The sequence below is a fragment of the Tetrao urogallus genome, assembly GCF_951394365.1.
Source record: "Tetrao urogallus genome assembly, chromosome: 1".
NCBI classification, from domain to species: domain Eukaryota; kingdom Metazoa; phylum Chordata; class Aves; order Galliformes; family Phasianidae; genus Tetrao; species Tetrao urogallus.
The window spans coordinates 29,483,984-29,501,647 of NC_136813.1; the positions used below are offsets into that span (position 1 = coordinate 29,483,984).

At 40.0% G+C, this 17,664-nt stretch overlaps 1 protein-coding gene across 1 annotated transcript in view; it reads left to right on the forward strand.

Annotated features, from left to right (window-relative positions):
- Nucleotides 1–17,664, forward strand: part of ENOX1 (ecto-NOX disulfide-thiol exchanger 1) — a gene marked incomplete at its 3' end in the record, with an annotated part of 137,633 nt that overhangs the window by 95,659 nt on the left and 24,310 nt on the right. The window contains exon 8 of the mRNA XM_079549340.1: nucleotides 1,377–1,561. Within this exon, the coding sequence (XP_079405466.1) occupies nucleotides 1,377–1,561 (185 nt within the window). The remainder of the gene's footprint in view (nucleotides 1–1,376; nucleotides 1,562–17,664) is intronic.

Genomic DNA, 17,664 nt, shown 5'->3' on the forward strand with positions numbered 1-17,664 from the left:
TCTACTTTATTTTGGATAAAGCATTTGTATTACTTTAAAATTAGTAAAAATTATCTCAGAAAAAAATACATTTATCGTACCAAAGATAGAACATTTCTACTGATAATGAAACACTGTGACATCTAAATGCTGCTCTAGTCAAGTGAGGCCTAACATTAAATGGAGTTAATATTTATTATTTGTGATAATTTGAAGTTTAACCATATTGCTATTGTAGGTGGGCAAGAAAGAATTGTGTACTATCAAGCCTGAAATCATTCAATCAGGAGTGTAAATCAGTTATGTGCTTCAGTTACCAAATGTTGATAGAATTGGCTATGGTAGATTGTTGTTTTTTAATTACAGCTGCCCTGTAATGTTGCTGTGTTCCAAGGTTCCAAGAAGGAAAATAGTGTGGTATGATGGTCTGATATGCCAAATGGCCACTCACACTGCCAATATGTAAATGCTACCAGGGGTGAGTTCTCCTATAGGATGAAAATGACATCCCTAAAGCAATGAATGCCATACTTCCCTATATGTATTTACGTTTAGATAATTTATTTAAATAATGTTCCTGTTACATGCTTTATAGCCCTCTGCCTTTTGCAACACAAATTTTAGCTTATATTGCAGACAGTGCAAGTCATTTGGCAAATGTAATTTCCATCCCTGCATACTAATCGATTTCTTCACAAACACCTGCTATCAGTTATGATAATAAAAATGCCATTCTAAATTGAAAAGGGGCCAAATGGAGCTTCCTAAGGAAATGACTTAAGTGTCTTTCAATGCCTTTAATGTAGTAATGTTCTTGTAGTGCCAACACTTTTTCAAAGCATTTGCATTTTATATAATTTTGCTCTGTAACGTCTTTTTTTTTTTTGTCTAAATGGATTCTCATAACCATTGCTATGAAGCAGTTCATAGGGAGATTGGAGAGGAATTTCCATGTTTCTTCTCCTATGGGATTAAATCCAGACAACCTGACATAGTCTAAGTTCCTTTGCACAGATCTCATTGGATTTGTACTAGGCTAATTATTAAATGATTGTACCAGATCCCATAACACCACTGGGCAAATATTGCAAAGTTGGGAAGTGTTTTGCCTTTGGATGCCAGTTTCTTCCCCAAATATAAGCCTAAATTTAGCAGCTAGATTGCAAGTAGCATTTGAATTATCCAGGGTTGCTTTATGGATCCTTCCATCCCATGAAATAACTTCCGAATGACAGCCTTTGCCAGAGTCTAATCGTTTTCATCTCTGCTAGGTCTTGCCTCAGCTCTGAAATGTCTCACTAGCTTTCAGCTCTACTGTCACCTTCCCTGACAGTATTCTCCACATTATTTCTAAGGAAACAACTTACTGATTTATTCTCATTTTCATTTTCTCTCAGCTCTAGCAGCCCAAGCATACGCGCTTAAGGAAGAAAATGATAGTCTTCGATGGCAACTGGATGCTTACAGAAACGAAGTAGAGCTTCTGAAGCAAGAGAAAGGACAGCTCTTTCGAACAGAAGAAAGCCTTACAAAGGATCAGCAGCTGCAGTTCTTACAGCAGACGATGCAAGGCATGCAGCAGGTATTGCCATGGAAGAAAAAACAGGTCTTCTCTTTTAGGAAAATGCTACCGAGGATCTATGCTGTACGCAGGGCTATTAGCCACAAATCACTATATTGATTTCTTTTCAAAATCAAAACCTTGCTGATTTTAGGTATGGAGGGAAGGGGAGGAGAGACTGGGGACATTTTTAGGGACAGTCATTTTAGGAATACCTAAACGGCAAACCCATTGATCATTTTCAAGAAAGCTTCCTATGCATGTTGTAGTTAGGAGCAAATTACTTTGGTACATCCTCTATTTTTCTTCTCATTTAATCCAATTAGCTTTAATTCTGCACAGGAGCTTTTTTCAGCATAGCATAGTGGTACCTTCATTTGCATTTGTTCTGCATCTTTAGATGCATCTCCACTTTATAGCTTTGTCTTTTCTTCTCCTGACTCTCCATTGAGGATCTCCAGTTTGTCCAGATTGCCCTCCTGCAAATTTGCACATGGATATTAACACCAGTATTATCTTCCAAGATTTTATTATTTTTTCTGATCCTTGAATGTAATGTCTGCATTCAGGCAATTTTTTAAGCGGTTCAGTGCAGCAACAAAGCTGATAACCAGTAAGCCGTGTGTCCCTTTAGAAGAGGTTCAGGTTTCTATATGCATTATCCTGTATTTGACAGTGTGCTCCTGATATTGAGCAGGTCAGGTCTTGTCTACCATGTCTAGACCTGTTCCCACTGCTTTCTCTCAGATGTACATTAATACATAAGCACTTTTTGCTCGACATGCATGTACCACTTCTTTCCTGAAAAGACACATACATTTCGATGCTACGCAACAGAGAGCGAGGGCAGTAGCTCACCATGACACTGGCTTGGGTTCCCAACTATACTTACTCCTCCAGTGAAGAAAGGCTGAGAGAATTGGGGTTGTTCAGTCTGAAGAAGGAAAAGCTCTGGGAATACTTTGTTGTAGTTTTCAGTACTTAAAGAGAGGCTCAAAAGACTTATGTATATAGTAACAGGATAAGGAGAAATGGTTTTAAAGTGAAAGAGTTGGTTTAGATTAGATATAAGGAAGAAATTCTTCACTATGAGAGTGGCAAGTCACTGGAACAGGATGCCCAGAGAAGCTATGGATTCTTCAACCCTAGGAGAGTTTAAGGCCAGGTTGGATGGAGCTTCGAGTAACCTAATCCAGTGGAAGATGTCCCAGCCCACAGCAGGGTGTTTGAATTAGATGAGTTTTAAGGTCCTTTCCAACACAAGCCAATCTGTGATGCTGTGATGCTACAATTTAGAATAGAGCTGCTCGGCTATGTCGCTGCAGAGGTTAATTTGGCCTGGTTCATGAATGCCCTGAAGCGACACATGTCCTCCTCAATCACTCATGGTTATTAGATTCCAAAAGGGGACAAGTTGTACCCACTTCCAGATTGTACTAAGCTGGTTTATATGACAAAACTCCACAGCCAGAAGATATTAACTTACATATGAGCTGCCTGGCTGGATTAAGAATTGCATTGCTATCACAGAACATATCAAATCCAACCAGTCTACAAATCCTGCTTAACACCAAATAATGGAGCACAAGATGAGCTTAAGTACTACACACATGTTTGTATGAACATAAACCCCATCTAAGCCCTCAGAGTTTTACCAAATCAGAATGATTTATCATATGGCAGAGTAATTTGGAATGAAACAGAAAAGTCATTGATCATTCGGGAATAAAATCTTTCCTGTACTCAGGAATAAAGCCACTAATCAAAAATACTTAAGGTTTCTGTGTACTCTAGGTATGCTTAAGATCTGCTCATGATCTTCCCTTTCTCTAAATGCTTAAATATCACTGTCTTTGTTAAATTTAACTGCATATATAAATATTGTTCTAAATTTCAGCCTACTGCTAATTCTCCATTAAAATTAGTGAAAAATCAGCACAAAATACTACTAAATCAAAAGACTGGAGCTCTAACACTCATTTTGCATTTTTTATCATTTCCTATCTGGGGTCTGAAAGAAGGATAATCAAGACTGGAGAATATAAATAGATTGCTATTGTAACTTCAAGAAAATGTTAATAACAAAAGCCAATAACAGAGAGTGACTTACTTATCTTTCTGTTCAACTGAGCAATGGACACTGTAGTCACTGTTCCTCTGAGTGTTTTTATGTTCGTGACAGTTTTGCTGTAAGGTTGAATTTTTTTTGTTTGCCATCCAGGGGGGGGTTGAACCTACCAACTCCCAATGGGATATAATTAGAGATGGCCCAAGTAGCTGGAGAAGACATTGCAGATAATCCAGTCTGACAATATGCTGAGGAGGGCAGCAACACAGAGGCACAGGAGGTGGAGTTCAGAATATTTGGTGGGAAATAATCAGTCAATTAAGCAGCTGGATGATGGCTTTGGATTTCAATGATTAGCTGTAGTCATGACATCTCACGACCTCCGTGCTTTTCATGCAGTTCATCCATGAATATTTAGAACTAAACCTTTGATTTAGGTAGACTTTGTTTTATCTCAGCTTGGCTTTGTAAATGCTGAGGGATGACAATCTTAGCTGAAATCCATCAGTACAGCAGGTGCTCAGCATCTATGGAAATCAGTCTCTCAATGAAATATTAAACACATACCCAGAACTTGAGTGGTAATAATTTAACAAGAAGACCTGTATTCTCTTTTATCCTTTTCTATATATTAAAATTAATGTCAGGCAAGGTAAACTGAGTGCCACTGAATTCCCGAATCCTACATATATGTCAGCATTAAAAAAAAGTATTTCTCCTGTCTCTTTCCTCTCTATTTCCCCACTCTTTTATATACCCTTTTTGCTTTTAACTTTGAGAACTAGAGATTAATTGATTTGAGCTGCAGTCTATAAAGCAGATTTATCTGAGAAAAAATGGATACATTTTCAGAATCCAGAATTTTTTTGGTAAACATTTGGTGCCAAACGACAGCAAATAGCACAACTTCAATGTATTTTCAATGTAACTCTACCATCTGGACATTTTTCAGGATGCTTTCTCACATTTGCAGGACTGATGAAATGAATGTTTATTTTCTATTACTGCTATTGCTCCAAAGTACCGTCAGCAAAATCACATTGATGTTTGCTTATGAAATATAACTTTTGGGCAATAGTAGCAACCTCCCCATTTATTATGTCTAAAAAAGAAAATCCTTCGGAATAATGGCATTGAACTTGTGGGGTTTTGAGTCAACTTTCTCCATAAAATTGTGTCACAGTTTAATTTCATACCCGCTGTGAGATCTCAAACAAATGGAAATAATGTCTTGTATCCATGGTAACAAATGAGATATACTTTACCTGATTTTGAGATAGAAATTGAATTAACTTGTCATTGCTGCATAGGTAGCACTGTCTTCAATTTATTTCTATATGTGAACACACATACCAAGCAGATCACTTTCCAAATGGTCCCATTTTTCAGCAGTGTTTGGTATTCTGCAATACGGTCTGTGATCACAAGGAGGGATGTTACATTTTTATTTATTTTTACAATATTTCACAGCCCACTTTTAGGAAATTTTTAAATCTTGTCTCCTTTTCTGAAATGTTTTACCAAACACATGACTATAGGTAATGTAGAAAGTAGCACCTACTGGTGTTGCTTGATGCTTGCCACTGAAAGACTCAGATTTCAGCAGATATATAACTTGTCCAAATTTCAACCATTTGGTTTGCCATATTCTATGTGGAATAGCAAGTAGAATTCTTTTACAAAATTCTCATGAAAATCTTTCAACCATTCTGAGAGCAGAGTGAAGGAAATGTTCTCCTTTATTATTGTCCACCAAAGAATATTCCTGAGGAACTGCACTTGTCACCTTCATGCTTTGAAACAAGGACTCAGGTTCTAACAGTGAATCACTATTGAGTCAATGATGTGGTTTCCACATCCTTTATAAAATCTATCTGAAGATGAAAAGCCTTTGAAAAATCTCGATGTGCCATGTATGTGATGTCAGTCATCAGCACATATGCAAATACATTTTACATCTTTACTGGGCATCCGGAGTTGTTTGTGAACCATCTCCATAGAACAGCCACTAGTGCAATGTTTTTTAAACCTCAAGGTAGTCCAAAGTCTACAGAGCACCGTTCAGGTCCTAGAAATATGCTAATTCCTTTAGCATGAGTCTTTACATGAACTAGCTACCTCCACCATTTGGTCAGGTTTAATTGTCCAAGGTATGGTGACTTGTTTGCATAACTGTAGTAATCTGGCTTATTTTCCTATAGGCTGGTGATTTGGCACAGTGCTTCACTGCCTCATGTGAATATGCCATACTAATGTTTTTTCCTCTCACAGCCCCTTGAGCTTGATACAGTACAGGCTGATGTAAATTCCTGTAAGCAAGGCCATTATCCAGAAATCCCATTTAAACCATTCTTCCACCTATGTTTTCTCCAGGAAATGTACCCTAGTGCCTACAGTTCTTCTGGTGCCCATGCTGAGTTGTGCCTGGGACATGTAAGAGGCACCTCATTGCCCAGGTTCCCCAAGGGGCCTTTTTCATTATCTGGGCTGAGGTTCATGCTCCTAACATACAGTGACAGCACAGGCTCCCCTTCATTGGTGGTGATGCATTAAAATCTAGCCACAGGGTTATTGCATTAGCGGGGGATGCGTGGGGGTGCCTCACTTAAAATCATTGCTTGAGGTGAAAAGCAGGAACAATAGGAATAGTCGTGGGTGGTAAGCATAGGGCTGACATGAAGGCTGAGGCACTGCTGCCACTGCTGTCGACTGTTAGCTCTGGATGTCTCAGCAGGAGGATGAACACATTCTGACCCTGTTAATGACCCACATGGGTGCCACTCTGCTGCAGCATGATGAAAGTCCTCTTTTGTCTTGTATTCTTTTTTTTCTTTTTTCTTTTTTTTTTTTTTTCCCCAAACAGTATCAAATTAACTCAAACAGCAATACAGATTCCAAACTTGAGTGCTCAGAAGGCAGGAACTGCCAGAACTACAGACTCTGTATTTTGCTTTCTGCGCCTCAGGGACCTTTCCCTGTTCAGCGCTGCAGACAGGGAGTGCACAGTTAATTATCACCTATTCAATACGTTCCTGGCCTTGTTGTTCAATATGCAACACAGAGCCTTTCTGCGACGCCACATTACTCATGACATTTCCTACTGAGAACTAGCTTTTGCAGTTTACCAGTCATTTAGCGTGAAAAATAAATAGCACATGCATCTGAAAATTACTCGTCTGATCTTAAAAGGACTCTTGATAAATGCCAGATGACCAGAAGTCATTTCAAGCTCATCCAGGGAAGAACATTTCACTTTCTGATGTGCCTCGCAGCTGTGGTCAGGAGGGTGAGAATTGGTGTTGGAGAACGTTGTAGATCCCTCTGTACGTTCACTGCTCCCTTGGGGACAAGAACAGCCATTGTGAATTGGATTTGGTCCCTAATCAAGATGGCACAAGGGTCCTGGCTCCGTCAGCTTTTTATGCAAGACAGTATATATAGTGTTGGTCTCACTGTGCTGACATTGAAATGAGTTGGTCTTCTGCCATTAGCAGCCGCTGTAGCAGAGCTATCCATTTTCAGATCTCCTCACTTAACAGAAAGACTTTTTTTCCCATTTGAGAATATTCCTCAGATCCTTCCTAGCTTATTTTGTCTGACAAGAAGTTTTTTCTCACACACTTTCTGGAAGAATCTACTCTTTCCTTGGTCCACTCTCCTTCAATAAGAACAGAAGAAAAAGCATATTTCTGTCTAAGAAGGCTAAGTAATAAGTAGTATGGGACATCATGAGAGACTTCCATCACTTTTCCACCATCTATCAAATTTCTCTAAGCCTCAGCTGGCATTTAGGTCTGCAGCTCTCAGATTTTTCATAGATGTTTGGCTGTTAACTGTCACAACCATTCCCTTCTCTCACTTGGAAACTTTGTGAAATGTCAGAAGTCACAGGTACATTTGTTGTTGGCTGAAAACAGCCAAATCCCGTGCCATGTCAGTACCATGATCATCATTTACCCTTAAATATACAGGTTCTAGTATCAATTTAGTGCTGAGATTAACATAGTTTTCAAATAGATGGAGCATTTTATGGATATATGTATTAATATACCATAAAGGCAGGGAAGTTTTGTAGTCTTTTATATCCACCTAACTTTGCACACCAAATATCTATTCAGCACATAATCCAGCCACTTACACACAACCATAACCTGCTTTTTCACCAAATGCAGTACTAAAGAGAAGAGTAAATAAAAGAGATAAAAAACATTACTCCTTGGATTTGCTTTTTACCTGCTGAATAAATAGACCAGAATAATTAAGTTGGAAATGTTTTTATTACTCTACTAAGTATGAATTCTAATTAGATTTTCCTATTTTCCAAGAAAAGCAGCACTAAGGTAATAATTGCAATATTGATCTTTATTTATAAATTTATGGGGAATGGATAATCTGGTGCACGTTTGATTGAAAATATGAAAGAAGTCAACTAGTATCTTCATTAGCACACTAGTGTAGTCTAGTGGCAATGACATGCAGGTCTCATAAGTTGTAGCAATCTTATGTGAATTATTTAAAAGATCCTAAAATCCTAGCATCAGCTTCCTGATTACATAGTTTCCAAAAGCATTTGATGCTTTCGTTATAAGGAACTCTGCTTCTTCTGCAAGGAACTATGTTTAAATGGCAATAACACTGGGCAAATTGATTCTTTTCCCTAATGTCATTTGTCCTTCTAGTTAAAATGTGTCATGTCTTTTTGTTCTCCTTTAAAATGAATATTTTTTCTTGAATAGGAAAATGAAAATTAAAAAAAAAAAAAAAAATCTGATTTCATTTGCTAAGAAAGAGGTTGCTATATCATACTCATTTGCAGTTCCATGAAAGAACAGACATGGTCATACAATTCAAGTGCCATTGCCTGGTGAAGGGGTATCCACAATAGACAGGTACAGATTGAAAAGCTGGAGAAGAAAAGGTTGCTGTGAATGGATGATTGTGTCTTCTTTTGACTGTGCATCATGCCAGGTGCCAGCTGTTTGCCTTGTGGGACAAATATGAGGGCAGAGGGAACCTGACACTCAACTAGGATCAGCCCTCTTCCTTTGATCAGGATCAGAACAAACTCTAAGGCAATCTGCTCATACATCCATTGCTAGCAAAAGCCAAGGGCTACATAACATGTCAGTGACCTCATTTAGCAAACATAGGAGGGGACTTTATTGGTGAGGTGCAATTGGCTTGGGCCAAACTTCTCCCCTCCACAGTGCATCATGAAAATAAAGACCTTGTGCAATCCACTCTAAAAGGCAGATCCTAGAGAGGGATTCCTGCTGCTAGCACAAAGAATCTGTAAACTGGGAGGATTTCACTTCTGGTAGGAAGGTTGGTCCTGTAAGGACCTAAGGACTTCAGCCTTTTCATTTGATGTAACAGTTCATAGCAGACTTAAGAGATTGTTTGTCTTTCTTGGCCGGAGTAAGAGAAACTCCTAAATACTGGTTGACAAAGAAAGCTGTAGGTTGTCTGTTAAGCTGTTCTTTGCACTATCCATGTTCTCTTTCCATCTGATCCACAGTCCCAGACACAGCCTTTTGTAGTTAGCATGGCTGAATTACTCTGCATCATGGAAACAAAAGAAATTGAGATTTAATTATCTGATATCTATTATGTATTCTCTAGAATCACACAATAATAGAAGTAATAAGGAACCTCCAGAGATCACATGCTCAAAGCAGAATCGGCTCTGGAATTGTTTTGCTAGGGGCCTAGTCTGGCTGTTTTCACAGTTTCTCCAAGGATGGAGAGTCAGCAGCTTCTCTGAACTCTTTTTCCAATTACTGGCTACCCTAATTGTGAGATGTAATAGAAGCGTTACTTGATGTGTCTATTAGCTCTCAATCCTCACTTTAGAAGAGCCTGACTCCATCTTCTGCATAACGTCCTTTTAGTTACAATTCCATCTGTCTGTTTTCTCACTTGACATATTTCAGTCCTGCCTACTCCTGTGCTTGGTGCTATGAAGCTATAGGACCTCTGTGGTCAATCTAATGGCAGGAAAAGGGAGCATGACAAACATCTCTGCAAGGAAGTGGCAGGACAGTGTTCTTCATTATTATCATGATACATATACACTCTTCAGGTGTGTGCCTTGCTTCCCAACCCCTCACAAGGTGGTTAACCCACAGAGTTAACGTGCTCAGGATGTTCTTTTCCTCTGTTCAGAAGCAGGAAAGCTCACTCTGCAGGTAAATTCCCTAAACAAGCTGGAGCTGGGCTGCTGATCCACATGGAGCTCTCACCAGTTCAGAACTGGGCCTCTTATCATTGCAAACCCCATGAGCCATCCAAACGATCATATCCTTCTAATTACTATGATATTGACAGTCCCTGAGAGAAAGGAATGATGACAAGCATTGCTCTATTACGCTGTGTTGCCCTTTTCTCCCTTAAAAAAATATCCACAACCGTGCTCTTTATTTTAATAATGCCTTGTCATACATCAGTATGGCACGTGCGTCACCCTTATTGCTGCAACATGGCTAACTTCCTTGAGGGCTCATTTCTAAAGCTTCTTTGACTTGTCTTTCACATTCCCCTGTTTCCTTGGTGATTTGTCTGGCCTCATCAGCGTCTTGTTACTAATGCGTATTTGCTCAGCTGGGAAGTTACTTTCTCATTATTCAAGCCTGCCATGTGCTGGGCATTTGTGATATGAAATCTTGTCTGTCTTAGCAATAGACACAAACGCCCTTCCATCCTGTCCACTGGCAGAGCGATATGTATTTTTATTTTGCAATTGATCGTGTGCCTGAGATTTCATTTTGATTCATTATTTCTTTTCCTTCCATCTAAGGAGGACTCTGCCAAGAAATATTTATCATCGTTCCCCTCTTTTTTTTGTGAACAGCCTGCAAGACTTTTGAAACACTTTTTTTTCCTTGCTTTTCCTTGCTGATTTTTCTCCTTTTCCATCTGGCCAACTCTTTTTTTATTTTTTATTTTTTTCCTATAAAATAAAGTTGGAATTGACATCATAAAGCTTCCTTTGGGAAGAGAAAGGAAAAAGAATAAAACCTCAGAAATGGGCAATGTAAGTGGGTACTTTAAGTTATCTCTGCAGACCTTTCAGTGCCTATGATTTCATACTTTTTAGGTCTCCAGTTCTGGTGCACCATAGGGAAAATGGCTGCACTTTTGTTCAGGTTACAACTTGCTTCGTTTTGGTTACTTTTTAGTTTACAAGCCTTAGTGTCTTGAGAACTGAAAAAAGTAACCTTGGATGGAATTCAGCCTGCCCTTCTGAGGCACATGACTTTTGCTTTCATTTTAGGCACCTAGTAAACCAGAGTTCCCCATTTTTCATGTACAGGAATGTAAATAAATCCTTCATCGGTTGTAAGTGGAAAATAATATTTTGCCCCCTAATATCATATAGATAACATATAGAGTTCAGTTGCCTGTGTTCACTAGATGTCGAAGCTGTCTCTTCAACTGAGTTAGCACAGTTAAAGTATGTAACATCATCTTTTCTTGGCTGATATTCTCATTTCAAATGAGTTTGCCACTCAGAGAGTGGCATGAGAGATCATGAGATCTTTTCTGGTCACTTTGCAGTTACTCCAGAAACTGGAGGATGAGTCCACTTGTGGCCGAATGGGCTGGGTTTGCTGAAACTGCCTGTTCCCCTGTGATCAAAGGCAATGCTCCTACCTCAGAGAAACCCTTTTGTCTGAACTTCTTCACTTCCTTTGCTCCCTACTCATATTTATTTTCAGGCAACTGTGGAGAACAAAAAAATAGCAAAAATAGGACCATTCAGCAGTGTAACTGCTAAACTTGTGGCAAACACTAGTTTTCCCTTTTCGTTATTCTGTCAGCCTTCTAGTATCCTAGTACTGCCTCAGGCCTTGTGGTCTCTTCTGATCTGCCTCCCTTTTCTTAGCACTGATGGTTTTGTTCAGGCAACCATTCTCTCCTTCTGAGAGCCTTTGTCTTGCTAGGCTATGTGTATGCCTACCTTACTAGATATGTCCATAATTCATATTTAAATGTACATAAGTAACACTGCCTTCCGGGGAGAAAGGAAGAAATGTGGGCTGGGAGGTGAAGAGTAAAAAGAAGGCATGTTTCATGATACAACAGCAAGCTATTACTTTCCCTTTAGGACTTCTCATATATTTCAAGGCACTGTGTGTTGTTCAGTTGTTAGCATTCTTGGCCATGCTGGCACCACACTGTACACAGTCTGAGTAATTCAGCTGGCTTCAATAATGCCATCTATATTTAATGTTTCAGAAGCTGTGAAGATTGGTTTAAGATGGTAATTTTCTGTCTGAGCTTTCAAGATCTATGCCACATGGACAGCACTGAACTGCTGCTGATAGAGATTCATCACTGGAGGTGGGAACGTGTGGAAAAAATAATAAAAAAAATAATTAAAAAAAACACACACACACTTCCCTCTCATATAAATAAATCAGCTACTCACATATGTACAAGGAGGAATTTGGTTCTCATGAATGAAGCAAGCTTAGCACTGAAGAGCTGTATTTTCGGAAGCAGCTTCAGAACTGCCATGGGAAACAGGCATGCTGCCTTGCATTTTATTTTCTTCCCCAAAATGCATTTCTTGGCATCTGGAGAGACAACCATGAAATTAATTCTCTCTCCTTTCCTGTCTCCTCTCTGGCAATGCCATTGATGGGACACAGGTGATATGTATCTGTTGATCTGGACCTACTTCAGGGCTTCATTTCTTTGGGACAGCCCAGCAGCCACAATGACAAATAGCTATGTTTGCACATAAGCTGTGCTTCCAAAACCAGTGCTGGTGGAGCTCTAGACTTTGTGGGATGCTTCCCTTTGGAATACTCAGAACTGGTTCTCTGAAACTTCATCAGCGGCACACGATGTTTTCCAGACTTCTATTCATCAGTTAGCCCTGGATATCTTTCCAAGCTGATATCAGGAGTAGAGTTCTCCCCTTCTTCTTACCATTTTACCCAGGAAAGATCTTTCTACAGCATGATGCTGGACATTTCCCAGCCTTCCTCAAAAATCTCGTATCAACGCATCCTATATCAAGTTTTCCTTGTGTCAGGTTCTGTGAAAGTTATCTGCTCTTTCTGCTGGTAGCCTCTCCTTTGCCTTTGACAGATGGCTGCAGCTACCTTCTCCCCTTCCCAGGAAGAGAAGAGGGTAGTTCTGCATCAAGGATAATACTTCTGGATGCCGTGCTTTTCTGGCTCCTGACGCTAGGACTTTGGCTCAGGGAAGAGACTGTTGCATAATCATACAGCAATAGCATGGCTTGGATGGGAAATGACCTTAAAGACCAACCCCTGCTGTGGGCAGGATTACAGTATATTAGGTTGCCTAGGGCCTCATCCAACCTGACCTTGAACATCTCCATATTGGGTGGAACAGAGGACTCTCAGAAACCCAAATTGTCACTCTGTGTCGAGGACTACTGCTTTGGGAGATAACAGATAAATAAGCCAGATATTTCCTGGCTGCTTGGCAAGAAGTCAGTCCTTTACCTGAGAAAATGGGGGAATTGCTGACTGAATTACATGGCTGTGCCACCAAGTTGATGACATCAGGGCTCAAGGAAATGGCCGGAGAGGTGAAACAGGATTGAAGTAAGGATTATTTTGATAGCTGTGTTGGCAGAAGCTCTGAAGCAAGCCAGCAGGACACAACAGGTAGAAAGTGGGAAAGCAAATGTGTGGGTGGGTGGGCACTGGAGGAAGCTCCAGTGGGAGAGCTGGAAGAGGCAGTGAAATAGATTGAACAAGATCAGACAGCATGAAAAGCAAAATAAAGGAGAACGTTTTTTTTTATTTTAATTGATCGCAGTATGCACTTGCAAGGAAACTGAAGGGCGAAAACATATTTTTATAGGATCAATTTTTAATAAGCACATTTATGTGAGAAAAAAATAATTCTGAATAATTAAATACCTTCATCTTGGCATCACTCATTGCAATCGTTATGGAGTGGCTGTCTGTTTATATGCAGACATGACAGCAGTCACTGTTATGAAACTTGCCTCATTCCTGCCAGTGTAACATCCTCTTTCCCTTTGCTTCTAATTTTGCCAAACCTCACGTGTTCGTGCTGAAATTTTTCAAGCTGATCATCTGTCTTGGTCTGATATTTTTTTTCAGTCAAAGCTATTTCAACATTTCCTAAATTAAGACTAGAAGGGAAAAATGTGTTGTGTGGCAGTGGCAGTTATAATTCCTTTTACTTGGTGGCATCAACCACTCATGCCCATGTAAAATGAGCAGATTCTGCAGCTGTTAGAGATAAATGCAAGAAAGAGAAAAAGAAAAAAGGTTAAGTCCCCAGGGAATGATTACAAGGTTTAAACAATTCTGGTGTCACTCGGGGCTGGATGGGAAGATCCCAGTTCTGTGAATGAAAACCCTTACAAGTTACTGGGAATGTGGTACACTAGTTACAGATGTTCTGTTTTGCATCTCCATGAAATGGGAACCATTTACTGTCTTGAAAATATGAGCCAAGGGATACACAGTAAGCCTACAGTCATTGACAGTTTAAGATGACTATTAAGACTCCTGGAAAGTTTTATTTCATGTCAAGTGCTTGCAGTATGAGCTGCAAACCCATGAAAACCTGTACAAACCAAGAGCATGGGATGTTTCCTGGGATTCTTGTTCCCAGTTGGCCTGAAACCAAATGCCATGATGCTGAGTGGGGAGTATCTGTCCTTGTGCTCTCTGAGTGTGTCTACCACTCCAGTTCCTCCCATGCTAGGCCATCTCTTTGGAAATTGCCTCAAACACAAAATAGAAAGTCAGGATCAAAGGAAGAAGGATATAATTAGACTAAAGCACAGTGGGAGATAGCAGTGGAAGATGTGAAAATAAAACAGCAGTAGTTTGTGAGCTGATCTGTGATATATAAGACTCGACTGTAGAAGAACCACAGCAGTTAGAATGAGAAATATGATTTTAGTGTTTCTGGTGAAATTATAACAAGTTCAGCCTATAAGTGAATGGGCTTTCCAGTGGCAAAGATGGACTTAAGATTATCCAGGTAGCAGTTTATATTGTTCAAAAGGACAGCTCTAGGGTTTCTTCCAGAAGCTGGAGTGAAATATCTGAATTCAGATGAAGGTTTGGTCTGGCAGATAGTGGTATTCTTCTTGGATTGGCAAGCCTATTCACTTCCTCCAGAGGCTGTGGAGCAAAAAGGATCCCTTGTGTGGTTCTCCCTGGACTCCCTCATGCTTGTAGCACTGCACTGGTAAATGTTGTTAGTCAAATCTGACATTTCAGTGTTTTAGCTGGTTGCCTGGAGAGGCAAAAAAGGAATTGCCTTCCCAGGTATATAACCAGCTAAATGCATTTCTGGATCATGTGAGGATCATAGAATCATAGAATCCTTAGAATTGGAAGGCACCTTTAAAGGCCATCTAGTCCAACTCCCCTGCAGTGAACAGGGACATGCACAGCTAGATCAAGATTCCCATGTCCTGATGCAGCCTCGCCTTGAAGATCTCCAGGGATGGGCCATGAACCCCATATCTGGGCAGCCTTTTCCAGTGCCTTTTAAGGAAAAAAGACTTTTTCTTTATATCCAACAACATGAATCTACCCTCTCTTTAAGCTTGAAGCCATTTCCCTTTGTTCTATCACCACAGACCCTGCTAAAGAGTCTGTTCCCTTCCTCCTTTAGAGACTGAAAAGCCCCTCTCAGCTCACTTCAGAGCCTTCTCATCTCCAGGCTGAACAGTCCCAGCTCTTTCAGCCTGTCCTTGTCCATCCCTTGGATCATCTTATTTATTTTCACTTCGTTTGAACTGTCAGAGACTGGCCAAAAAGGTGAGACATAACTGCTCAGGGAGTGGAGATGAAGATATCAGAGATGGAGATATCTGAGATGAAGAGCAAAGACTCCTTGCTCTGTGACAATCTTTGCCCTGTCCAGCTGTATAAGGTCTAACAGATAGCAGTTGGGAACGAGAGGACATTTCATCAGCTCCGTTTAGGTGACCTATCCTCTTGCCAAAACTTAGATGTCTCTGCTAGTGACCCTTGAAATGGCTTCTGCTGTCTTTCTGTTGTCTTGTAAACTCTTCTTCTCTTCAAAATATTGGGATAATAGAATCGATGGTTTGGGTTTGGAGGGACCTTAGAGACCATTTAATCCCAACCCACTGCCATGGTAGCACTGCCACCTATCAGCTCAAGCTGCCCAGGTCCTCATCCAAACTGACCTTGAACACCTCCAGGGATGGAGCACCCACAGCTTCTCTGAGCAGCCCATGCCAGTGGGGAAAAAAAAAAAAAAAAGAAGTATTCGAGGTGAGGGCTGTAGCAGTGCAGAGCAAAGAAGGAAAAGCTCCACTCTGCTTAATGCTGCCCAAGTTACACTTTGCCCTTCTGGCTGCCAAGACATGCTGTTGACACAGGTTCTGTTTATTGTTGACAAAAACCTCAGATGCATTTTCTTGTCAACCCGGATTATCTGGGGGAAGATGAGGTGGAAAGTGCCAGCACTTCCCTGCAGCTTCTGGAGAAATCTAGTGGGCAGGCATGAAGAAGGGACAGTGGGGAGCTGCCAAGGGGAGCCTGACACCATCTTAGCCACTGGAAAATCTTTTCTTTCTTTAGTGTAGAAATCAACTAGAACTATCCTGGGAGAAGATTAATGATTTGTCTTAAAACATGAAATTACACGAGGTGACCAAATTGTCCCTTTGTGGCTAAAAGGTTATGAAACATCTGGAAATCTATAACTGTGCTATAGAGTTGCCTGTGTGGCAGTGTATGACACCTGACAGTGCAAATGCTTTGTATCTTCTGAAATTGTAGGGAATGGTACCCAGCAGGCAAGATGAACACAAGTCTGAGGTGGTGATCAGATCCTGGTTAGGAGGACACCTAGCTGGATTGTTGAGAGTGCAAGATAAAGTCAGACATGGATTTTATGTTAGTGGCTGAATGAATCCATAAATCGGTGTTTACTTACACCAGAAATGCACTACTAATAACTCTGTTGGATCCCAAAATGTTGAGTGTTTTCAAGCAGCTCTGAAAACAATACTGGCACAGAGTCCTTTCATGCCTGGGACTTTCAGTGCTGTGGAACAAGGCCAAGGGCTATTTCTACATTTATTGTCTGTAATTTAGCAAGATGCTGAACACCTGCAACATCTGTTTGAGTCAGTTACCAGTCCTAAGCACATGCATAAACTGAGCATTAGGTGCTTAGATACATGGTTAAATAAGTAAGTCTAGTTATTAAAGTAATTGCTCACTCAAGTAGTCCTTAAAAAGGAGTATAAGCAAAACAATATGTTGTCTGAGCAAATCAGAATTTCCTTCCTTGATTACTAACAGAGATCAACATAAACTCATTTCTAATCTCTTGGCTGTCTTCTCTAGCTCTTTAGCAATGTGTAACATTCATCACATTAACACAAATACGTATTATTATTTCAGGATTAATTAAATCCACTGAACTGACCTGCTCTTAGCAGTTACGGAAAATCAGTGCAGAACGTGGGGCTAGCCAGGACCAGGAGATGTGGGCTTTCAAAGATGTCCCTACATCCTAGAATTGTCTTCCTAAAAATTGGTTTTGGACATAGCTTTTTGTTTTGACATTCACATCAGCTGTCTTCTTAGCTGACATATTGATTGGAGGGAGTCAGTCTTTCTGGTCTGCTAAAATATCACAGCATTAGGAAAAAAAAAAAAAAAAGGAAAGCTTTTGTCTTCTTGGCAACTCAACGTGAAAGCTTTCCAGAATATTGCTTTGCATAGCACGAAAATGGCTTTGAGCCAATGACTAATTATATTAAAAGGCTGTGCTTTTAAATTATTTATATGCCATAGTGTTTACCCTAGTATTATTAAAACCACCGCATATACTTCTACAAATAAGATTTTGCTTCAGATGAATGTGACAGTCCCTCCGTGGGTGATATACTGTACCAGGAGTTTCTACTTTAATGTAACAAATATCTTTATATGTATTAACAGATGCACTACTTGTGAAGCACTGCTGCAGAAGGGGATGCAGATGAAAATAATTTACCTCTGGTCCACTTAGACACAGATTACGCAACAATAATAAA